The sequence below is a fragment of the Lepisosteus oculatus genome, chromosome 26 (genome assembly GCF_040954835.1).
Source record: "Lepisosteus oculatus isolate fLepOcu1 chromosome 26, fLepOcu1.hap2, whole genome shotgun sequence".
Classification (NCBI taxonomy): domain Eukaryota; kingdom Metazoa; phylum Chordata; class Actinopteri; order Semionotiformes; family Lepisosteidae; genus Lepisosteus; species Lepisosteus oculatus.
In genome coordinates this window covers 7,187,714-7,213,099 of record NC_090721.1, presented here as the reverse complement: position 1 = coordinate 7,213,099, position 25,386 = coordinate 7,187,714, and the positions used below count along the sequence as shown (strand labels likewise).

General features: G+C 46.5%; 1 protein-coding gene across 32 annotated transcripts in view; it reads right to left on the bottom strand.

The window, feature by feature from the left end:
- The window catches only part of myo18ab (myosin XVIIIA b), a 119,343-nt gene that overhangs the window by 67,852 nt on the left and 26,105 nt on the right, over nucleotides 1-25,386 (bottom strand). For 10 of the 32 annotated variants that reach the window (XM_069184273.1, XM_069184245.1, XM_069184243.1 and 7 more), the window contains exons 1-6: nucleotides 12,727-12,817; nucleotides 9,056-9,301; nucleotides 7,299-7,345; nucleotides 2,892-3,800; nucleotides 1,441-1,533; nucleotides 823-885 (exon numbers count right to left, since the gene is read on the bottom strand). The exons of 8 other annotated variants lie outside the window; for them this stretch is intronic. In XM_069184273.1, coding sequence (XP_069040374.1) covers nucleotides 823-885; nucleotides 1,441-1,533; nucleotides 2,892-3,800; nucleotides 7,299-7,345; nucleotides 9,056-9,092 — 1,149 coding nt within the window. In that variant the 5' untranslated portion in view covers nucleotides 9,093-9,301; nucleotides 12,727-12,817. Of the gene's footprint in view, nucleotides 1-822; nucleotides 886-1,440; nucleotides 1,534-2,891; nucleotides 3,801-7,298; nucleotides 7,346-9,055; nucleotides 9,302-12,726; nucleotides 13,512-25,386 lie in introns of those variants that run through there. 14 more of the 32 variants (XM_069184262.1, XM_069184270.1, XM_069184265.1 and 11 more) reach the window with 5 other exon arrangements.

The window sequence follows — 25,386 nt, the reverse complement described above, 5'->3', positions numbered from 1 at the left end:
CTAACAGACAATGGAACCATTGTAAAACTAAGTAAAAATGGAACCAAGGCAGTATTGTAAAATGCAGTGCAAAGCCATTTTAAAAGTTCACGTTTGTCATGGTAAACCTTTATAGAGGTGTGCACCGGGGAAGGAGAAACTGAAGGTTAGTCATGCCTCACACTATACAGTAACACTGCATTGCAGAGATGGTCATTGGCGTCAGTGGAGTTCAAAAGATACAACATTCCTGTTTGTCAGATACATGAGTGAGAACAGTCAGGGAAGAAAAAACAGAATGAGGTTAATGAGTTACGAATGAGGAAGCAGGAAAGGATTAATATCTGAGTGAGTGTCCCAGCAGTGAGAGAGAGCGGAGACAGGGAGAGGATCAGTGTTAATCGCAGGGGCGCCACGGACGCCATGCTGACATCTGTACAACTCTGAGCAGCAGAGCTCTACACCCCACCTGGAGAGAAACAGCGAGAAGCCCCCCAACACACACACACACACTGCTCCTTTGTACCAACTACTGCAGTGTGCAGATCAGGAACTACTGTGTGCCCTCTCATTCAACAGCAGACACCTCAGTAGTGAGGCAGTGCAACTCCCAGAGCATCTGGAAAACACTCCTGCTGCATCACAAAAAAAAGTGGTGTGGGAGGTTCTAGTATGTTTATATCTTTACTGAAATCTCAAGAATCTTTTATCCTTGGAGGTTACAACACATGGGGCACGCCGATGTCACACTGAAGTGGTTAGTGGAGGAACCGTGCGACTTCAGAGCCAGCAGGAGTGTGGCAGGGACAGGCAGAGAGGAGGAAAGAGAGAGAAGGGCATTACAGACGAGGTGAAGATCCTCTCCAGCCGCTTCTGAGCCTCTTCAGCAGGAGTCAGCGGGGTGGCCTAGAGGGGGTCAGATCATCAAGACACTGAGTACTCACAACTCTACAGTCGCACAGCTCTGTCTGCTATGTGCCTGCTTCTGGCCCAGACTGGGCACTAGGCTGCTCGCTCACAACCAGACTGAACAGTCTCTCTGGCTCTGAACACTAGCTAATTATGTAAAGGTCCATTCCGCGCTGAAAGATAAAAAAAAGCACAAAAACACAATGTTTCAGGTGTGGAAACTGCTGCAAGTGACATCTGAAAAGGGCTCCACAGCCAAAACATTGTGTTTCTCTTCTTTTCTTTATCTTTGTGCACGGAGTGAACTCTTACCTGCTTCTTTGCAGCCTGCGCATGCTGATGCAGCTCCCTGCTCAAGTAGAAAATATGTACTCATTCACGCACTGTGTGGTCAGAGGTGCAACATCTGCAGAATGTATGCCGTTGGAAAGAAACTGCTACACTCACCCCTGGGCCAAAAATCAGATGGTTGACAAGCATCTATTTTTTTAAAACTAAAAAAAATGTACTTTCCCATCGCTTCCTGTCAGCTACCCTTTTCGCCACACGCACCTGCTCTGCCACGGGAGGGCGGCGCTGACCCAGCGAGTCCGAAAAGGATGTTTTCCCAGCTGGGGCTGCAGGTACCCGAGACACCGCCTTCTCCTTTAAACAGGCCACAGACCACAGGATGGACACAGAGACACAGCAGAGAGCTCTCTCAGGACTCAAGCACTTCACTACTGACAGACACCCCCCACCGCAGTGCAGAGACGTTCCCAAAGCAGGGCTTTGTCTCCCTGAATCGTGTTGCAAATGACCCCTCAATTACTTGATTTACCAAGTCACTTGCTTCACTGCAAATCTGGAATTGCTCCAAGTACACAAAGTTAGTCCCAGTACAGCCCCTTCAAGCAGTAGAAAGCTGTACCTTAATGAAATCACCACCATGAACAATTAGTCTCCTCCAGAACACATGTATTGTTAACATGTCCATGCCCAGGGTTAAATTAAACCACAACACAACAGAAAAACACAGCCATCAGACTTCCCTCATACTACAGCAAAACCCCTCTCTTCTTCAAATAAACCGGACCCTTAAGTCCTATTTAAAGCAGGGGTTTAGCATGCTGTACATTCCTGATTAGAGAGAAAAACAGTTTACACAGTCTGCTTTGCCTGCCATTCTCCCTGCTTTGTGCACCATGATCAGAGCCACACTGACAGAAACTGAGCTCTTTTCATTATTCATTCAAGACGTATTATAGATGTTGTTATTGGCTTCAGTGAGCTCCTGGGGACTCTGGAGTACAGCCCTGTTTGAGAATGACAGTGCTTTTATATTGCACTTTGTTTCACCACAATAAGCAAAGCTTTACTGCCCACAATGCAGCAGGCCTGGATTGACGGGACCAGGCCTTACAGAACTAAAAATAAAAAACAGTGGCATGAGGGGGAATGGGCACAGAATCCCACTACATTAAGACCGGGAACAGTACAGTACGTGAAAGGACTTCATCCCCCCAGCGCAACCCCAGCTGTCATAACGCAGCAAAGGAATTTACTTCTGAGCAGCAAGCACGCCGCGGGAGATGGGGGAGTGTGCAACAATGCTCCACGTGTTTTGAAACTAAAGAAATACATAAATATGATCATTATAATACAGAGATTTCCCACAGCCCAATTACTTTCAGGAAGTCGCATTTATCAGGGAAATACTTGAAAATATAAACAGATGGATCTGCAGTTTATATACTTGCAAGAACTGAACACGAATCAACACCACATGTCCACTTGAGCACACGACTGCCGACCTAGTGACACCACTCTGCATACACAACTACGAAGGGTTAGAGACAATAACAAGCCATGCGACACCCTAAAGAAGGATAAAGGTGAAGCTGAAAATGCTGCACGAAATCTAACCCATGCTTTACTAAGGTGATCATTGGTTGAATCCAAACGCCAAGCTGTGACTGTGAATTCCACCCCATGCACACGGCAGTGTCCACCACACTCTGTACCTCCGGTGTCTGCGGCGCTGGCTGGGGCACAGGAGGGGGGGAGGCCGAGGCGGAGGCGGGGGGAGGAGGGGAGGTGCCGGGCGGGGGGGAGGCAGGACTGTCTTTGTCTGACGAGGGAACTGCGGTCCGGTCTTCGACTTCCTCAACTGGGGCCTTGGCCTTCTCCTCCTCGGGATTCCGCACGTCCCCCTCCCCCTCCTCCTCCTCCTTCTCCGGGGGCTCCTCTTTGCGCTCGGGGGCGCGGAAACGGGGTCGGTGTTCCTTGGTCCTGGCCCGGCCCATCAGGCTGGCGAGACCGGCGGAGAGGTCGTCCTTCGCCGGCTCCTTCTTGATGGTGTCGTGTTTGAAGGTGAAGAACGGGGGGGCCTTACCGGGTCCGCCCGCGCCGCTCTGGGGGGTCCGCGGGGTCTCCGGAGCCGGGGCTGGCTTGCCGGATGGACCCGCTGGACCGCTCCCCATCTGCGGGGCTGGGGGAGACTCTTTCTGTGCCCCCTCCTCCTCCCCGGGCACCACCCTCCTCACCACCCGCTTCATCACCTTCACCACCTTCTTCCGGATCGGCCCCTTGTCCTCGGCCAGGTCCTGCCGGCTGCCGGACAGGGGGCCGTTGAGCGACCCATTGGCTTTGCTGTCTCCATTGACCACGCGTTCCGGGCTCTTTGGGGAGGGGGCCGGCTCCGGGCTTTTGAATCGTTCGGGGATCTTGGGGGGTTCGGGGCTTCTGAATGGGGAGTTCCTTGGGGGTTCAGGGCTTTTCAAAGACACTCTGGTCACGAGAGGCTCGGGGCTTCTCACAGGCTCCCTCTGGGGTGCCTGTTCCGGCAACTCGGGTCGGAACGGACCTTTTTTCGGTTCTGGGCTCTTGGCGGCTCTCGTTCGGTCACTCATAGCACTGGCGGTGTCGTCGGACTGCACGCAGGGGACGCACCATTACCACCGCAACAGAGAAAAGACAGTCAACACCAGGAAACGGTCCCAACAGCCATGGCCAAAACAAGACTTGAGACGAGAAAGAGGAGCTTAGTCACGTATTGCTACGCAGGGGGTTTTAAAATTCTGTCCTGCCACAGTCCTCCCTCAATTAAGGAAACTGACTGCAAAATGACATAGGCTGATGCTCACCTCTCTCAGGAGGATTCTCTGTTAATGCGTTGAGCAGAAATACAAAATAAAATTGAATAAAATCAGATAAAATGGCATATTCTCCCCTGAGATGCAGGAATGGCACCACCATTGCTACAAGCCAGTAAACATCGCCTGCAAAATTTGAGAGCTCCTCTTCACTGTACTGTAACATACCAAGATTATCTTTAACAAGCACAATTACTGAGGAAATTCCTGTTTCTCTACAGCTACACTGATCCATGCATTATTAACCAGTAAGACATAATTACCATAATTACTTCTGCAGTCAGTCGGAGTACGGGTGTGAATCACAGGAAATACTACAGAAAGGTTAGTGTCTGAGCGCTCAATAAAGAGGTTCCTGTCTGGTACAGCAAGCTAGGTCTGGTTCACAGGTCACAGATTTCTAGAGACTTTGGCTTATCATCTTTTTGGGAACTTTTTCTCAAGTGAAATCCAAGACACTGCAGGCTCTGTGCTTTTTTTTTACAAAAAGACTCTCACAGAGCTGATCAAGACGTTGTCAGTGGTCTGACTATCTCAAATAAGAGGAAGAAGTGGGATCAAAGATCAATTTCCCTTCTGAGTGTGTCTCTGCAGCTCTAATCTTCTGAAAAACTTCTTCCATGCTATATCAGCTCTGCCTTGAATTAAACTCTCAGGCGTTAAAGTTTTACAATTTCTCTAGGAGTTAAACTGCTTTATCCACTACCAGGAGAAGCATTGCAAATGCTTATCTGATCGTTTTTACATAAATGCAAATACCATTTCATTTATTGAATGTTGGATTGCATTAAATAAAATAGAAGGAAAACACACAAATCCCTTAGCACTTTCAGGACTCCACCGTAATCACTTCAATTAATAAGCTTATTGTGCTAGACCTCTCCAAATCACTTATCTATATGCATTTAACTGAGGTGAATCATTGTATCTGGTATTTAACACAAGGCATGATTCAATGCAAGCAATTTAAACTTAAAAAATTAAATGATTTTAATATAAAGCAACCTTTGCATGACCATGTATTTTTGTAATACAGCTCTGCACACTGAAACAAGAGGTGCCTTGGGAAACAGAATACTGAACTGCCACCCAGCATCTTTACTGTACAGTAACACACTGCACTGCAGCAACATCCCGTTTCAACAATGTCATGCCACACGTGCAACGCACTTGCTGTCCTCACGAAGAGCTTGACCTTTAAAAAGTAACAGCAGCACGAATGCTGCTCTCTGTATGCTACCTGCTGGCTGATCCTCTTTTCCTGGCTGAAGTCAGCTCCGTCAATAGCACAGACAACCTTCGGAGCTGTAAGATGACTGCAAAGAACTGTGTTTAAGATCTTAAGGAACTCCAACCTCCAAGACTCAAGTTTGTGGTACAGAATAAAAAGAGACATGCTTCTCATTTAAAGATCTGGCCTTTCTTGCACTGCGACTGAGCTTAATATGACTGCTCCACAGTGGATCAGTGACCCTCTTTACCGGTGATGATGTTCCATTATACTGTTTCTCCTTTCCAACAGACCTCCATATCCTCCTCGATGTAGGAGTGCCTTCAGAGCTGCCTTCCTCACTCTGCCCTGGAAACTCCACTGTGCGCAGCTGGTGCAGGACAGAGAAGTCGTCTGCACTGCAGGGCCCTGATTCTCAGCTCTCAGCACTGCAGACCCACTGAAGAGCTGCTCTGAAACTGAGCATTAAAGACACACAACATCCTTTTTTGCCCAGGCATCCAAAAGGACTCTTTAGTGCTCTGAAACCTCCTTGGCCTTCTCAGTCTCTATACTGTGCAACGACAACTATAACTCTTCTTCCCCCTACCATACTTACAACATAGGAAATTACTAAACAAGTGCGTCTAACACACTCATGAAATACTAAGCACAGTACATTAGCAGCATATCAAATTGCACTCAATAGTAATGACTGCTCTCACACTCAAAGCACGCTACTGGAAAATGGGTGCATCTCTCAGTTTTGAGAGGTCATGCAACTAATCAGTTGTCTGACCTGGAATTCTGTGCCTTCCCATTAAGTGTTTCAGCAAATATTCCCTTTCCTCACTCTGCCAATTTCTTTCAGGGTCATCGCTATAGGTGAGGATGGCTACAACAGTGTTTACTGCATCTTGATTTTTTTTCATCAGCAATCTGTTACATATTATAAATTCCTGATTTAAAGCATTACTGAAAAGATTTGACCAAATAAATGAATAAACTTGTTGTCTCTATAATCTGTACCTTACATTACAGCACGGAAAACTAAGAAAGAGCTTCTCACCTGATAACCTTATCAAATTACAGAAACCTTTCAAAACAGAGAACCACAGTCTAACAGTGAGCATTAACACAGTTTTACCCATAATCCACATCCCAGGTCTCCCAAATCCCTCTTCTACAAAGGGACCTCAGTGCATATTTTTTTTAGTTACACAGAGATTAATAATAATTTATTCATTGAAACAAAAAGAGCGAGTCTCTGGAAACCTTTTCCAGCAGAATGTCAAACACTTGTATCAGATTAAGGGCAATTTGTCAGGGCTTAGTGTCTAGGTCCGCATCAAAGGAGAATATTGGAATGCAAAATCTGGAGGGCTGGTTTTATTGTTTGCTAGAGTTTCTGTTCACTGCATAAGTACCACATCGAATCTAAAAACAGGGATTTATCTGATCCCTGGCTTCCTTTACACTCCGATTGAAATATCTTAAAAACCCGCCATTCATAGTCTTCAGACTGTAGGTTGATTTGCACTCACAGACGAAGGAAATAAACTAATTCCTGCAATTACCACTGCACCATGTTCGCAGCAATTATAAGCAACAAACCACAAAATGCTTCCAGGTTTTTACAGCATAATTAACAAGTATAGCTATCTGTGATATTCCCATCAATTTTAAACAGAATAAAATGTAATTTAGTCCATTTTGCTTTTGTTAATTTCTATTGCCTAACTCAAGAATGTCGATAGCTAAGCAGGATACATAATTCACACGGCGTCTTTCAGGCTTTAAATTTCAACTGAAAACTGACAAAAGCTTGTGATGAAGTACTGCCAGCGCTATATATGTAAAAAGAGACACTTTTTTGCTTTCCAGCTTTATCCTAAGTGCTGTTGCAATGTTGCAGATGCAGGGTTCTTGGCCTTATTAGACAGAGCGAGCAATGTCAAAGACACGAAGCTACACTGTGCTCTCATGAAACCTGTGACCTGTTCTCCCAGACTCTGGAGGACATTAGTAAATTTGGGTTGCCACACACACACACTCCTGACACTTACGCTGTCTTTCGTATTCTTGGGAACGATCTTGTCCTCGTCCTTAACCTAAAGGTGCAGCATGAGCCAAGAAAAGTAGGTCAGCCCCAGAAAGCAAAGCCATACACAGTATGAACTATTCTTATATCACACCGAAGCTCTACCAAGAACGGCCCCTTACGGTCCTGTCTTGAAATCACCATGTCTATTTAAGAACAGGAAATTCTCTATATCTGCAATACTGGGTGTGATAGTGCAGATGGCTCCGCTCAGCCTTTCAGTTTCACTAAAGACTCTTTCACTAAAGCGTTCACCATGTATTTGGTGTGTTTCCCGATCACACTGCACACCTGTATCACTATTGACTGACGGACTCGGTTACCGACTCCATCTTGTTTTTAACTACAGCTTCCAAGCTGCTGTAACACAGCTCAACAAGTGCAGCGAGGTGCGATGTGACATCATCGGACAAAGATAAGGTCATGAGTGAGCAGCAGCAGCAGCTAGGCCTGCCTGCAGTCTTTTCCAATAATAGCAGAAAACGAGAAAGAAAATAATTCCATATCGATTCGCGAGTAGGTCTTCAAGACGCTCTAAAATGCACTCCCTATTTTTGGGTCAGAAATTTCGATAGGTCTGCACGGACTTCCAGTATCTCCATTCTCCATTCTAGAACTCCATTCTAAATCCGTGATTTTAAATTGTGTTAAAATCATCTCCTCTCCTTGTAAACGTCTTTCCCTTCTTACTATAATGCACTGTAATGAGAAGCTACTTCTAACGGCGCTATATAAAATACATTTTATTATGATTAATAACATAAGCCAAAGTAATGCAGTGACTACATTACTAGTGAACAGGCAGGATATCTTAGCTCAGCTCGCGTTGGCTCTCGTGATGGTAGTGAAGTCACGGGACCGAGCGATGAGAAAAGCTCAGGCAGAAAGGAGGGCTGACGTTGCTGTAAGGATTGTACCCCAGGAAGGAAGCCTGCTCTGACTCACAGAGAGGGTTTAAGGTACTGACAGCATCTCCCTATTCTGCACAGTAGCATTTGCATCTTAGATAACAGCACCAGGAGCATGAGCAAGAATACACACTGCTACGTTCTTACTGTTTAAGCAATTGAATAGTACATTACAGTGGTAAAAAAAAAAATCAGTTGACCACAGAATCACAATCAACAGCAAAACATGGAAACATTCCTAAAAGCTGTCACCTGGGCGTTACAAAAAACTCCTTATGAATAAGCAGATGACTGAACTCTATGGCTGAGCTCCCTGAATTGCAATCAGAAGACGGCACAGATCAGATCTTTTCGGCTTATTACAGCTCCCAGGCTTCTGCCAGCCCTCATCATTTCTCCTTTTTATTTCCTTCACTTTCAAGGCTTCGGCAGAATAAATTCAGTATGATAAAATATCAGGACAAAATAAATGTTCATACGCCACAAACATCAGCAGAACACTCCCATGAGCAGTTATGCTCAAAAACATTACTTGCGGGTACAAATAATTTTAGAAAGTTTGTGAAACCTTCAACTGAGCATTTTAATTTGAATAAAGTGTACAGCACCTAACTTACCAACTGTTTTTAACCTGCACACCCCACATTCTCAATCTCTTTTGGGAAATGAATGTGCTCTTCACCGAGAATAAGCTCATTTTGAATTTAGGACTGGAAAAAAAGAGCCGGAATTCCCTGAGCTGTTTTTTGTCATAATAGTTCCTAGAGCCAGAGTGTTTGGTTATATCACAAAGAATATTAAACAAGACTTCCCTTTTGCTCCCAGAATGCAAAGCGCGATGAGAATGCCATGTCTGCGGCACTGTGGTCATGAGCCGCACAGGATGGGGCGGGATGGACAGGGCAGGACAGGGGGCGGGGGAGATGAGTACTGGAGGATGAGGGTTTTTTTGTGGGGACAGTCGGCAGCGCTGAGGGTCAGAGGTCTTCACACTAGCGACCAGTACCAGCCGGGCTCTCGGACCATGCAGCACTCTGGAGACAGGATGGAATGGACAGCTCTAAGTACAGAGAAAAGTGGAAAGCAGGAGAGTCACAGAGCGTCAGAACAGGGCACACCTGATGGTGCACAGACCCACACAGCTGTCAAAACAGAAAACAGAAATAGCAGACGCCAGGTTAAACAAGGACGACACCCCTTGATCTGATAGCGTCCAGGATGGCCTTCTGCACACCGACTGATTTGTTTTGAAAGGCACAGAAGTTGAATTTTCTGCCAAACTGCACTTATTCCTTCACTGCAACACGTAGGTCAAATGAGAACAAATTCTCAATTACAGTGATGACCTGAAAACCCAGGCCATTTACACAGAGGGCATTTTATTAGAGCAGTCTGCGCAACGTGCCACCTGGGATTTGAACCCATTACCCTTCGGTCTGGAGTCCAGAGCCCTGACCACTCCTCCACACTGCTGCCAACTTACAAAAATCTGGTCTGAAACCTTTCTGGCGTGAGGACCTATACAATATCAGAAACTAGAAAATGTGCACAGCACATCCAAGGTTAATCTATAGGAGTAAGCAATGCGATATTCAAAGGGTGCAAATTTAAAATAATTTGGTAAAATCCCTTTTAAACCAATGAGATTTCTCAACGTGCAGCTATACCACTAGCAGTGTCTGTCAGAATCTGTAGAGTAAGTGTGTTCTGAAGCTGCCACACAGTTTTTGCTGCTTTCCATTTTTGCCCAGATGAGAATGCAGTTGACAGAGAGTCAGAAAACTGCAGAATACAACACAGCAGCCACCACCGCAGAAGCCAAAACTGCAGAATACAACACAGCAGCCACCACCGCAGCGAATAAGACAGCAGAGAAGAAGCAGCTTTATTCAGGGGCAAAGACTTGTGAGGTCCCAGAGCTGCAGCTCCACACACATCACAAGCACTGACACACAGGAAAGCATTCACGGTGTGCGAACACAGTCATTTAGTAGTACCACAGCATACATTCAAAAACAGACAAAACCCTGGATTCAACACATCAGGTTCTCATCTCATCTCTCTCTCTCTCCGTGATGTGGAGGACTGGAGGGCGCTGTGACCAAGATTCCCTCAGCAAAGCTTCACAGCTAGGCTCAGCACTGCCAGGTTAGGGCTGGGACTGATCAGCCAGGTCCTCGTGCATTTAGGTGCGAGAGCGACCTGGGCCTGTAGCAACATCAGAGAGAGGAGTCGCTCCTCCTGGCAGGTGCTGTGGAGCTGTCAAATGAGGAATCGCCCTCCAGATGGGCACATCTCCATGCCTCATTCTTTCCCAAGCCCTACAAGACTCTCTACCAGAGAGTCGAGTCTGGAAAAGCACTTGGCAAGTCCAGCTTGAGTGGACATATAATAAACGATCCCATTATAATGACAATCAACGATCCAAACTGTAAAACAAAAAGAAGACAATCCACACACTCTTACACACACACAGACACACACTACACACAGCAGTGATGGATTAGACAGTTAAGATTGCAGTGAAATGGGCTGGAAAGGTGCACAGCACCTGTAAAAATAACAGGCACTCCTGACAGAAGTGGGAGGAGCAGGTCTGGCTCCTCCCACTTCCTCTCTCTACTTCCTGTTGATGACCTCTTCTGAATAGCATAGGCACAGGCTACCAAACACAACACCATTATTACACAAACGGCAGAAAAGAGAAAATTAAAATCAAGGGTGAAGGCCTGCTAAACCACTTTATCACTTACTTAATAACACTGTAATCAGATCCCAGATTTCCAGAATTGTATGCGAAAGGAACAATAAAATACACACAAAGGCTTAAAGCATGGAAGCATGGCTTCTGCGCAATAGCCAACTGTCTCTAACAGTAATACCGTTCAGGAAGAAATCCTATACAGTCACTCAAAAGGGAAGCAAAACAGGAAGAGATTCTACTTGACTCAGGCTACTGCAAACAAAAAGTGTGAAATGACACTGTTTGGGATTCTCACACCAAAGAGTGATGCTCTATGGCAAAACTGCCACCATGCAGGAGGAAGCTGAAGGAGAAAATAAAAACGTTCAATTGAAAATTGATAATCCACAGGCAGCCTCTTTCAACCCCAGTGGCCAACTTCATTAAAAGGCGCAAATACAGAAGCACAAAAGCGAGGCATCTCACGTTCAGCACTACCAAAGAGGATAGGAAATGTGTGCGACACACCCAAGCCTGTTTTCGTTTTGCTACTGCTCATCTGGCTGCAAGCCAGCAGGCACCTATAGTCTTGAGCCACAACCCTCGCTTCCACCCAGAATGTATTGCAAACTGGAGTAAAACCAAGCATAGTTTTGTCAAATGTACCAAAAAAAACTCTGGAAGAAATGCAACACATTAACCATTCCGCCTCAGGACTGTCTGACGGGCCACAGGCAGGCAAACTCCCTTATTTCAGATGCTGAGGCTGACACTTCACACCTCGGCCCAACCTAGTCGGATCAGCGCATTGCAGCGCCAGATATACTGCGTCTCGGGAGACCCGGAGACGGAGCCCATTCCACATCCTCAGCGTGCCAGGGTAAAACAAGCCTCAGAACTCAGAACTTTAAAAACTAAACTGCATTTTCAGGTTAGGATATAAGAAGACTTGTGCATCTTTCTCTCCAAATACAGGTTTTAATTTCATTTATTATAAACTACTCATTCTCCATTTCACCATCCACTGTTAAAAGAAAAGCTCGTCTGACAAAGTGGCTCCAGACGGTAACAGTTTCAAAGAGCTTGAGCCATTCAAGTTGTCGTGGGCAGAGGAAAAGCAGTACAATACCTTTAGCTCTTTCCTGAGCTGTAATTAACATCTGCTTTTCAACTACTAAATAAGGGCTCTGATGTCCCTTTATCAGCGTCACACCTCTTCATAATCTGAGGGTGTCCTGTTTGGCGCAAGATGAGGAAACCGCCTGGTTCAAGGGGGCACAGCCCGGTTTCAGAACCGCGAATTCTGTTTTCAGAGTCTGTGTAGGGAAAAAAAAAAATCTCACTCCCCAGAACGTCGGAGTAAGTCTCGAAGAACTGCAAAAAACCCGGTGTTGCTTCATAACTTAAAAGAACACAGACTGAAAACACTTCTTAAAATAAGCAGATGGCAGACCAGAAAAAAAGACGTGTACACAGACAGGGAAATCACAGAGGCAGCGGCATGCTATGTAGCACTGGACAAAATGGCTAGCACCGCTGAACCCGTTAGGAGACGAGCCTGTCGCAACTTTTTCCCCCCCTTCAACAGCAGCTACACTAAAAATAGTGGCAGCAGCAGCCCTGTGCAAAGGCAGCCAGGGCCTGATCGAGACGGCACACTTAGCCTACAGATCTCAAAACCAGACTCGCTGCCGGCCCGCACCTACGACCCGGCTCCTCCAGCCCTCGGACCCCGGAGAAGGCAGACCGGTGAGCCGGGTGACCCGGCGCTCGCCCCCCAACCCCCCCCACGGCTCTCTTACCACAAGAAGAGGCAGACGCGGTGCAGCGGATTCCCCCCCGAGAAGAGCACAGAAAGTGGCAAAGGAGAAGTGCCCCAGCGAGCCGACGGTGATGCAGGCTTCCGTCTGAAGAGCAGCGCAGTAATGTGATAGGTCAGGAGAGTGTTGATATTCCTGACGCTGCACCGGGACATGGGGGGGGTGGGGGGGGGACAGCTGGTCTGATACCGGGATGGCTAAAAATAGCCCCCCCCTGGCCTCTCCACCTCCTCCACCCCAAGAATGCGGAGAGGCGGGCTCCCCTCTCAGACACCAGTTGCTGTTTCCCTTCAGCTGCTGCTGGCTCTCAGCGCGGCGCACGCTGTCTGGGGGGCAGGGCGCGCGTGTGTGCGGTGTGTGCGCGCGGCTCCGGCTGCCCCCTGCCCCTGCGGGAGGAGGGGGCTCTCCCGCAGTCGGATCCGAGGCCGGTTGTAGCAGACCAAGACACGAACAAGACAAAATATATATGTATAAATGCATCTCAAAACAAAGGCAAAGGGAGAGACGCCAGTGCTGAGAGGAATACCCAAGAGGTGAAGAGCAACAGCAGGGCGAGGAAATGACGGCCGTTTCATCACAAGTTAACGGTCTTCCTGTCCCCCGAGGAGGAAGGACATTACACAGAGCTGCGGACTTGTGTCTGACCCCCCACTTTCCTTTTCACCCTTTTCGTCAAGGGACTGAGCGCAACTAACAAAGCCAATTACGCACCGCTGGAAAACGTGACCTGGCAACAGCCGGAGTTTACTTGGAAGAACACCTTTGGGGTCAATTTGTTTGGGCCGAGCAAGCAGAAAAACAACTTGAGAATTCCACCAACGCCAAGCGTCTGGCTAAGAAAAAATGCTAATAAATAGAAATCTGCATGAGGATGATCAGTGCCGTCATTCTTTATGTGAACGTGCTCTTTCATTTGTCTTTTTCTAGTTAGTCTGACAATATCATCAAACGTGACTGGAATTTGGACCAGTTTCCACAGCTGGGTATTTTATTGGAGCAGTCTGATTGAAGTACCCAAGGGGTACACCAGCAGTGTCCCACCTGGTAACTGAGCCCACGACCTTCTCATTCTGAGCCCAGTGCTCTAGCTAAACCTCCACACTGATGGCCCACATTTATCAGTCCTATCGTTTCATAATTAACTCAAGTGTGGAAACAAAAGTGCTAACAACCACTGGATGTGGACTCCGGGAAGTCTCTCGACACCACACAGGAATTGAGAACACCTAAATTAAGCAACGTCCCCGATCAGGAGAGAAATTACAATCAAGATTAATTCTGCCCTAAAAACACAGATGAAAAAGTGTGTGTCCTGACACTTTCCTATACACGGAAATCTCTTGTGGGGAAAGAAGAATGAGCAGCAAAAAGACATTTCTAAATGTCTAATACGACGTCAAAGTGAGGGGTGCAGTTTAATTCAATGAGAGAAGGCAAAATGTTTCCGCTAAATTCTTGTAAATGCAGATTGTTTAGAATTCAGGCACAGGCCACAGCATTTTTGATTGCATTTGGTCTGTTATTGTTCTTCATGCCTGACTGTTCATAACATTCTTTTACTGCTGTGCAATTTATAACAAGCTTTTAAGCAGGAAGGAAAAAAACCCAACAAAATACGGTATGCCAGTGCCGATAAAACACAACTACATTTTCTTTAAAAGGTCAGGAAGGTAGAAAAACACTAGCTTTTCATCACGTGAAGTTTTTAAGACAGAAGGGTGTGAAAAACATGTCGGCAGAAACGCTGATAAACCTGCTCTTTTGCGACTCCGATAAGCAGCACACATTCACTTTAAAAATGAACAAGATTTGTTATCGTGAGATAAGTGGGGCAAAGAAGATTGGTTTCCCCCTAGGAAGTCCACAAATGTGCGACAGAAAGGCACCATTTTGGACAGACTGGGATAAGACTGGACAGACTGAGCAGGAAGTCTATGGTCAGGAGGGAACTTACGTCCATCATATATGCACTTCAGACAATAGTTTGAAGCTTTAACAAGAGATCAGCTCCCACCAGTAACAACTGTTGTAATACTACTGATACTCTACTGTTGTAATACTGCTGTGGGAGCCTGGAACAAGGTTTCTTTCACGAAACAGCTGAGGCAGAATAAGCTCCTTTTGTTTGTGACCTTTTCTCAGGTTCCTGCATACAACTACTTGAATAATAATACTCAAATCAAAAGTACTAAAATGATCATGATGTAATAAGAATAAAAGGTAGTTAACTTCCCTTTTAATTTGTGTTTTGTTCAGGAGCTGTGTATTAAATATTACCGACAGATGGCCACATCTATGGAAATCCACACTGCTTTTGACTGCAGAATCACACTTCACCACTAGAGAGACCCCATTTCCGGCAGAATACCTGATTTAGTGCACTTCCCCAAATACACCACAAAGGGGCACCATTGGCTTTCCAATACATCTGCGTTTGTTAGTTTTGCCCAGGCTGGCCCACAAAATTGCAAGAGCTCTCTGTTCAATTCCATCTGTGATTCACATTTAAAAAGCTCTCATTGGATTTCAGCCAATTCTTATTAAAAACAGAATTCATCTGAACAAAACTATAAATCAAACCAGGATGCTGTAACTCAGGTGCAAAAAACAAAGCACTAAGCACTGAGTAATGATAAAACTGCTGTGCCCTTGCTTCACTCTTGCACTGCGACGTTCTGGGTCTGATAAAGTAACAGTGAGACCAAGTACAAGGTCCTGATGCCATGTGCACTGAAAGGTGGTGCCAGGCCTGAGGAAAATCAATCACTACTACCTGCCTGAGGTGGGCTCATTTGTGCATGCGGTTCACAATGCATCCTGCATCACTATCAAAGTACTCCATCCTTTTGGGCTGCAGTGGCCTGTACAGGGTAAGTATAGAATAAGCAATTGTAAAAAGCAATATATTAACAATATAAAAAATGGTCCTTTTCCAGACATGGCCTCTTAATAACCTCTATTAACTGGTTTCATCACTCTGTTCTCCTTCGCACTGATAGCTGATGTGAGCGTACTGGTGCGCTTTGGCTGGTGTTGCATCATCCAGGTGGGGCTACACATTGGTGTTGGTGGTGAAGAGTCCCCATTACCTGTAAAGCGCTTCGAGTGGAGTGTCCAGAAAAGCGCTCTTTAAGGAATTATTATTGTAGAGTCCAGCAGAAGTGACTGGGAGCTATCTCTTAGTCCATGCAACCGATCAAATCCATCTGCTGAAGTCACGAACAAATTCGAGACACCTGACCATTAACCGAAATCCAAAATTGAGCATAAGGATGTACTGTCAGAGATCACAGTGAGCATAAAACACACAGCCCAGACTAACAAAAACAAACAAGGCATTAAGAGTTCATCCCCTTATTTGCCGAGAATGCTTGATTCTGTATCTGGGCCTCTATAAGCAAGTTGCCTTCAGCTATTTTGTGATTAGTAATCAGGCACCCATGCAGAGGCCAAGTGTGGTGAAAAATACAGGGGTGTTACTGACTCCTAACAAACAAGATCTATGGGACGTGGTGCATGCTGTGAGCTCCCACTAATGTGACTTGTGACAAATTAGAGACCACACCTCTTTATTTAGTAACCCAAGCTGGCTGTTAAATTGCAGGCAATCCCTCATGTTCGAACAGTCAAACAGGGCTGGCACAGGCTCACCTGTTCTAAACAGAGCTCTGACCAAACAAAGCACAGCTCTACATGCCCAGCATGGATGGTATCCTGGGTGGGGCAGGGAGGCTGCCTGAGCCTCACGAAAATTCCTGAGGATGTCCTTCCAGACAAGACTTTCCATTCCCGACAAAAAAACAATCACTAGAGTGCGATTTAATAGAGCCAGACGCTCCTTAAAATTCAGACGCAAGACCGTAGCCCTAGGAGACCCGAGATCTGAAAAGCTTAACACAATGTCGTAGTCCTGTATTTACCAGGCATACTGCTAGGAATATAAAAATGACTTCAATAGGAGAAGCAACAGCAGGGATGGCGTCTGTCATCCATTATAAAACAACAAAGAACCGCTCGCTGGTCATGATACAGTTCTCCACAAAGCAAGCAGAACAGTCGTGCGGCGTGCTTCTAGTTTCAAAGAGGCAGACTGCTTTAATTCAGTAAGCAGATTATCACTGCAACGTGCGGATTCCGGCCACTCCGAAACATATAGCACTGGTGGACGCCTTCACAGGTTCATGGGAACGCCAGGGCACTGGCATGAGCAATGGAGATGAGCTGGTAGCGGTTGGCACAGCAGGAGGGGAAGCTGGTCAATACACTGGGTATTGTTTACCATGCTTTCCACACCTGCTGTTTCCAGGCTAAAGCATTGCCACCCCACCTGCACTGACCTCCAGCTGACCAAAGCCTTATGCCGTGGACAAGAAGATATCCGTGCAACAATTCAAAAGTGTACCTGAGTCGCAAAGATCAAAGTCAGTGGTCTCCGATGCAGTACAAATGCACTCTAGGAAAAAAAAAGCAATACACAATTTCACTATATGACAGCCAAAATAACCCTGTGACCCTTCAGGCACCACATTCACAGACAGCATCACATTACCTTGAAGAGGAGGGGGGCCGGTGTTGGTCATCAAGAGGATGTGTTTAGATGTATGGGATGTTGAAGGTGGGGGCCCAACGTAGGTGTGCATCGAAGATGCCTGAGTAAAATTAAAAGCTTATAATAAATCTAAAGTAATAAAGATTCCTCCCTGGAATCTAGCAGTGCTGGCTGCTCAGCGCTCATGATCCACAGCGCTGAGTCCAGAGGAAGAGGCCCAGGGGATTGGTCGCACACCGCCCTCTGACCCTGCCTTCCCCTGGAAGCAGGGGAAGTGGACATGTGCAAAGATGTTTGGTCTGGTCGCTTTCATCACAGTGATGTGAAGAGCCATTTCTCCCTCTGCCTGGGAATCCTGAACTTCTCTGTGTAGAGCAGTGGCCTAAGAACACCACCCCCACACACACACACACATCCATCTCCCCATCCCACAGCCCCACGGCCTCAGCAGGAGCTATTATTAGCATCAGGAGGATTTACAGCGCACTGCTCTGATCTTGAGCCCGGCTAATGCTTCGAGATAAGATCGCTTCTCTGGGACAGGAAATGCAGTAATTGGAGTTGTCTGCGTCGTGGTGCTTAAGTTCATTTTCTAATTACAAAAAGGAAGAGAAAGAGAGGGCAATCAGAAAAATGAAAATGGATTCTATTCACCGCCTCTCAAGCTTGGCAAGTTTACTCTTCCGGCCCGAAACCTTGCTGGCAGACATGGTCGCTACAGGGGAGCTGTGCGGCTTCATCTGCAGATGTGCAATACAGCAGGAGAGAAATGATGGGGTCTGTGGAATGTCTGAGAGCACCCCAAAAAATTCCCATGTACTAAGAAAGATTTCTTCAAGATAAAGGCTGCTGATTTATAGATTTTCTTTGTGTCTTGTTGCTACACAATGTTCCTAAGTTCAGTGAACATCCCAGACGAACAACACCTGGTCACGATTCGTGTCAACTTGTTCTGTTTTACCTAGGCTTTACATAGGTTAGCTAACTATGTAAAGCAGCTAAGCAGCTGAAGAAACTGAACTGCAGTTGCCCATCAGCTCTCCATGCATAATTTGCTGTAAAAATGAAATGCACTTTTTTCAGCTTGGTCAAATCCTGAAAATAAGGCTCTCATCTCAATGGACCATTTGCTGCATGTGGGTAAAATAAATAAATGGCCAATTGAAAATCTGCATCACTGTGGGAGATGGAGACTGATTCGCAGTGTACCACAGCACAAAGCCTGACTGTACTTGTAACAATTAACATAGTCGTACGCTCTCCAAAGCCACAATTATTGTTTGTTTCCATGGTGAACTAATTCTATTTAGCTGCAGTAATCTGTGCGGAATGCTGATAAACAGTGCTGAACTTACACTATGGACATAAGCTCAGGGATTAATGCTGCTGGTGAACTTTCACCACCACCTCTCCCAGGGTTAAAGGTCAATTTGCAAAGCTCCTGGGTTCACGGGGCAGGAAGATCTGGGAGAAAGCAAACGTGCAGTGAAAGCCGCAAACGCACATCTGTCTCACAGCGGGGTGCACAGCTGCCAGGGACGGCCATCGATTCTGCACGCTCATCTTGAATTCTCGCTGCTCTAGAACATAAAAGCAACTATGCTGCACGGCTGTTGCACACGGCTGAAGGTTTTGTCATGCAAGCATGATGTCAGTTGCTTCTCAGCGTGCTGTAGGAATGGCCGGGTGAAAACAACCCACGCGAGAAAGAGACTGCAGGGACTGCTCGGGGGCGGTGCAAACGCCGTATTATCCCCGAGACGTCACTCTGAGAGACCGGACAATGTAACCTCCTCTCGCTAGAACTGTGCTGCACAGCCCCTTGAGGTTTAAGTGGACTTGTTTCGCTCCCAAGATATCCTGGCAGTGCGAAGAAGCCTCATTTGTAGCTCTCGTGAGCGGAAAGTCACATTACAAAAATGAAAATGTGGCAGGGTAGGGGGGTGGGTTTTTGTACGTGTTAAAGCACAACTGGGAGAATCATTTTCCTTTCCATTCGAATGTGGACGAACTGCAGGTGTAGCTGACTGGGAAGCTGTGCGATCAGAGCTATACACCCCTTGCTGTAACAGCACAGACTATACACACGGCACACCCCCATCGGAAATGGAACACCTCATCCCGTCCCTGTTCAATGCCACCCGAGCTTTGCACTGGTCACCACCCACCTGTGAGGGCAGCCAACAGTGACGTAGTCTTCAAACCAGCCTACTGGTTCTTCAAATCAGACACATGCTGGGCACAATGACTGGGGCGTGCCACAAGCGCCCCCATCAATGGGAATGGAAGATGCATGCATTGCACCCATCTGTACTTTTTATCCACCTCCAATATTAAAAGATCTAGGAAATTGGGTGAAACACAGGAAGGAAAATCCCAAGTTCAAGAGGTCTGAATGGAAACCGGTGAGGACAACCAGGCAATGAGGGGGAGGGAGGGAAGGCTGGGAAGGTGGGGGTGAGGGGCAGAGGTTCCCCATCTGTCTCCTGGCCCCGGCTGTCCTTCCCCGGCCCCCCTTCTCTCTAATCGGATGAACAGTGGAAAGCACAAGCTGCTTACCTGCAGCCTTCAGCTTACATGGATTTCCTGGCTCTGCTCTCAGAGGAGGCCAGAGACTCACAGGGGTTAAAAGTTACAGAGGCAAGCAGAGAAAGCCGCCTGGATTACCCCGATCACCGGGCCTGGAGACGGGCGAGCCGGCCCCGGTGAGGCCTGGCACAGATCCGGGGTCATCACCGCTGACCGGGGGGGTCACTTCAGGCTCGATAAGACACAGAAACGTTCGTTTTCAACAGAAAGAGAGAAGGACAAGGGGACTGAAAAGGCAGAACAGACTGACCAAAACAGAAAGCTCCTGTCACAAAGCAGAGGTTTTTTTAGCTATCCTTAAACCAAAGCAAAGACAATGCAAAGTGTCCTGGTGCTCAGCCGGCAAAAGAATTGAAAGGCATTAAGCTTAGATAACCTGAATTCTCAAACACAGGTTCAACTTACTTCTTCAGTCTAGAAAAGACGTGATCCCTAAGAGCTATACTGTAGGTAGGTTCAACCCCTGGGGACCTGTTCACACTCAGTAGTGAAAGTAGAAAATGGAGGCATGATTGGAGACTTCATTTAGGACACAGATTTGGAGACAATTCTTTACTTCTTTTCTAAAAGTACTCTGGGTCAGGCTTCCCAGCCAGCTGGTTGGAGCCCAAACTGGGCACTTTTAAGAAGACGAATGATGAAAATCTGGATTCTCTCAGCTACTTAACTACCAAATGAGCAATATGGGCAGAAAGGCCCCCTCTTCTTAGCAGGCTTTTGTTATGTTCTTATATGCTGTCAGCAACCATATTCTTCTATCCACAGTTCAAGATATTTAGATTAAATTCCTCACACTTATATAGCGCTTTTCTGGACACTCAAAGCACTTTATAGGTAATGGGGACTCCCCTCCATCACCAATGTGTAGCCCCCACTTTCCCATCATCTTCAGTGCATCTTCATATACAAAGGGACAGCCTGTTCACTGCCTCATCCATTCTCAACTTGACTTTGAGAAATAGAAGAGCAGCAATTCTAACCGAATGGGTTTCAGGTCAGAGGTTTCTTTTCCCTCTGTTTAATACCAATGGGTTTTTATTTCTCTGTGCCATAAAATGTTGGAGAGAGTGCCGCTGACCCCAGAGTAAATATCTGTGGGCTCCATAATAGACTGAAGGATAAGGCAGCCTGTCATTAAGAGGTAAAACCATCGGTCAGAGAGAGACAGGAGATAAATTCAGTCTATTTAGGTTTTGCCCTTCAACTACACTGAAACCTCTGGTAAGAGGCTAGGAAAACCCCTGGCAACACGAGAAGCCATAAAGGAGCTCTCGCAGAGTGTCAAACGCAGCACGCCGTCCCGCGGACGTCCCGCTCTGAAAACAGGAGACGGGAAGATTCCCGAAAGGCCCGTGAGACGAGTCTGAGCGAGACGCGTGAGGCCTCGAGTAAACCGTTCACGACTTTAACGTCACCGTGGGGTCACCACCAGCCCCAAAAAAAAGTGATAACGAAAACGAAATAACAGGAAAAAACACTCGAATCAAATCATCCGGGGCAGCACAGTATCCAGATGCTGGGAAACCAGGCTTGTCAACATCAGGCATCCAGTCAAACAGCAGCACTACCTCCTGGATAGCAGGCAAAATCTTTCAGCTCCATTACCTCTTTGCAGCTAATACTGCTCCACGACTCAGTGAAAGGCTTGTTGCAGAGAGGTCCTGCACCGCAGCGGGTTTTAAGCCTGTCTAGATGCAGAAAAAAGAAAAGCCGAGACCATACCCCCACTGGAGGTTTCACTAGGAGTGACAGGAATTAAGCGTGTTGAAAGGATTATGGAGGGTTTTAGTTGAAAACCTGGCTTCACCCGCCTGGCTGAGGGCTGACCTCCTGGCCCGAGGATGAGGAGCCCGGGACCCCCTTGCAGAGTGAGGAGTGAGCAAGGGGCAACTGCAAAGGTGGAGATGGTGTGGAGGAGGGATACAAAAAGACAAATATGAGGGAGAGAAGGGGATAACGTGTAATGCTTGTAATGTTTTAGCTGAGGAAATGACATCAGGAGTCTGAGGCTGACTGAATCTGGCTGTTTTCTTTCCTCCCGAAAGTTTACTAGATGCTCCGTTTAAATGTGCTTTTCTTCACACAGAATGTAAATTCGTCAAGACTAGATTCAGCCTAATGTCGATGTCAATGCAGCGTCGATATTATAGGAAGCCCTTTATAGTACAGTACATCACAGGTGGCTGTCACGCTGTCCAGCAAGTTCAGGACTTACAATAAGCTGTAAGTAAAGGTCACCTCTGACTCAAGAGCTCAGGAAGCCCTCCACCTTGATTCATTCCCACTCAAGATTACGAGAGCAAGTTCGAAGGAAAACTACAGCTTGCAAGGCTGTGAGTAAAGATCACCTCTGGCTCACCTCAGGAAGCCCTCCACCTTGACCTGATTTTGTGCTGTGGCCTATCAGACGTTTCCGTCAATACCCAGCCTGCTCAGACACATGCGCATACCTACAAGCAGAGCCACAGCCCCTGCGCACGGAATGGCAAACACGTGCCCTGCTTTCAAGAATGCAGAGATTGCAATCCAAGCAGGAGACCTGTATTAGGTGAATGACGCACACTTCTGCTGGGCGTATCCCAATGATAAGCACAGAGAGAGCAAGCCTGACGAGTTCTCAACAGCTTCCTGTTCCTGCCAGGTACAGTATGGATCTCACCGTGAACCTCACATCAGCACAACAGAACGCTCCTCATTACTCAACCGTGCTGAATTTGCCTGTCCTGACTACCTTGTGAGCAAGACCAAACACGCTTTGAAGGCAGCTCAGTCTCTTACGGGTCAAGACTTACACAATAATTCCTGAACTGGCACGTTCACCTCTGGGGGTTGAAGTATGATAACCTTGAGCTAGCAGGCAACCCGAATTCGAACAGAGAAAGGTAGAGGACAAAGGAGAAGACTGGAATAAAAAAAAACCTTTTTTTCAGATTCCAAGAGGTTTGACAATCAGGCAACCAGTTTCATTTTGGGGGGGCGTCAGAGATTAACCCTTTGCCCAACAGAGCAGTCAGGTCAGGTGATGGGAGGCTCGTTTGACAAAGACTACTGCAATATTGCAGGGGGAAGTGTTTAATTCTGCACTCGCAATTTTTATTGTAGGAGGTTCCACAATGCATCCAAGACCGACTCCTAGGTCTGGTGGCTTAAGCACTGAAGGCCTCTTTAGAAACATAATCCCTTTAATGAAATGTAATTCTGCAAAGAAAAAATGATGAAAATGCTGAAGCTCCGCAACACAAGGGGGAATGAGAGCTGGTATTTGAGCTGGGCAGGGCTACAGGAGGCCAGATGTGACACAACGACCTCCACGCCTGAAAGGGTGCAGGCAGGGAAAAGCGCTACACTACAGCGCTTGCAGGCTGCAGAAACCCAGTACAAATCAGCTGTACTGACCCTGCCTCTGCTGATCTCTTCTGTCATACACAGAGCCAGGGAGGGAGGGGAGGAAAAGGGACAGATCGCTGCTGTTAAAGGCAGGGACGAGGAGCCACAGCAGCAGCTTTCAGCCTGTCAGCTTAAAAAAGAAAGGGTCTTCCAAGAACACCCTGCTCTCTGGTCATGAGTTGTACAGAGGATGCCCTTAAACAAAGGGACAGCACGTAGAAGTAAACAGGAAATAACTCGGAGACCAGGAACGATATTTACAGGCATCAGGAAATCCACAAAACATTCCTTTTAAACAGATATCTTCATATGAGCAGCAAAAAAAAATATCTTGAATTACCCTCCTGCTCAGAGTCCAACACTAGATCATTGACCGGCAAGACAGAACAGCTTTTCATGAGGTAGTCCTACAGAGACAAAACCACAGAACAGAGCAAGAATCACAAGCACCAACAGGGAAAGAGGAACAGATTAATCTCTGTACAGCATGCAAATTCAGATTCTGTGTCAGCCAACAGACTGCTAAAATTAAAGGTACTGCATTGGTCTTGAGGAAATAGAACACAAGGCAATTTATTCCCACTTCTAATGTCACAGCACTAATGCAAAACCAAAAATCAATCCCAGGACAGTTTAGCCTTCTCTAATTGCTTTTAAAACAAATCATATTAATTATATTTTTATGTGCTTAACATTGACAGGAGGGCTATAAAACTCGATGGTGATTGCACAGCAGTATTTGCCCTGTCGTCTAGACCTCTACAGAACATTCTGAGCTAGGCTGCCTGGTAGGGCACTGTCAGCAGGTCAGCCGAGTCCTGCACACTGACCAGAAAACACTAGGCTGGTCCCTTAGGCAGCTGTACAATCTCCACTTCCATTTCTGTACAGCTTGCAAATTCAGGACCCGTCTCGCACAAATCACTTCGCAAACTAAATGTAATCTCTTACCTGTTTGTCAAATTGTTCTTTTTTTTAAACTGGAACGTTTAATTATGCTAATTTCATTTAAAAGTACTTTATGTATAGATGGGCCTTCAAGATACAAAATGACCAAATATTTTGGTTCTTGTAAACATTCGAAATGATGTACAAACATTAGGACAGCACATAAAACACCTCTTCGGTCCGCCCTGGCTCCATGATTCGGATGCCTGATTTCTTTGAATGTAATGCCCATGTTCTAGGCCCCGGAACAAGCTGGAATAAAACGGCCTGCAAGGACTACTATGTATCTGCAGACCTGAGGGAAGCCCCAACACAAACTCACACAGCCTACCACAGAAAACATGCACGTGATGCCACGCTTTCAGTCATTCACTGGGCTTGACTGCAGCAGCTTATGAAGTAAGAGCCGTGACATACTACAGTACAGGCAATAGAGAGGCGCAAATCCAGCTTGTTTTGTGGTTAGTAGCTAACTGCTCTAAGGATCTCACCCAAGTACACCAGGGTAACAGCTTCAACAATATGTCACATGTTTCGGCAGCCTGTGCCTGACTCCCACGGACCTATGTGTAAGGAAAGCACATCCTGTTCTCAGTTTTTAATGCATTTCCCTTTGGTTTCCATTTGTGACCTCTGGTTCTGCGTTTCACTTCTGAAACCTGCGCGGCCAGTCAGGTCAGTGACAGTGGTGTAAATGTTGTGTTTGTTCAGGATTATGGGTTTTGTTCTCACTATAGAAAGGTTGCAGGTCTTTTGTTTTTTTAAAAGGCCAATGACCACATTTCTAAACAATGAATGAACGGGCTACAGTAAATTCAACCCCTGCGGTGCACAGGAATGGAAGGTGTGCTATTTTACCAGGTCTCCTGTGGAGCCTTAGATGGGGCAGGGTCTGAGGTTAGGGTTAGGTTTAGAGGTAGGGTCATGGTTAGGGTTAGGGTTAACTCATAAGACATCCACACGTCTTCACCTCAGCTCAACCCAGCCCATAGTTCACAGTTGCTGCTGATTGGTTTGAATAAAATGTCAATAATTTGAAGTGGATGTCAACATGTTTTGTTTTCTTAAAACAGCACGAGATGAACTGCAGGGAATTTGGATAGCTCCTGTGATGTGTACTGTCTTACAGCCATCTCCTCAATTATTGAGCTGGTATGCAGCAAATGCCT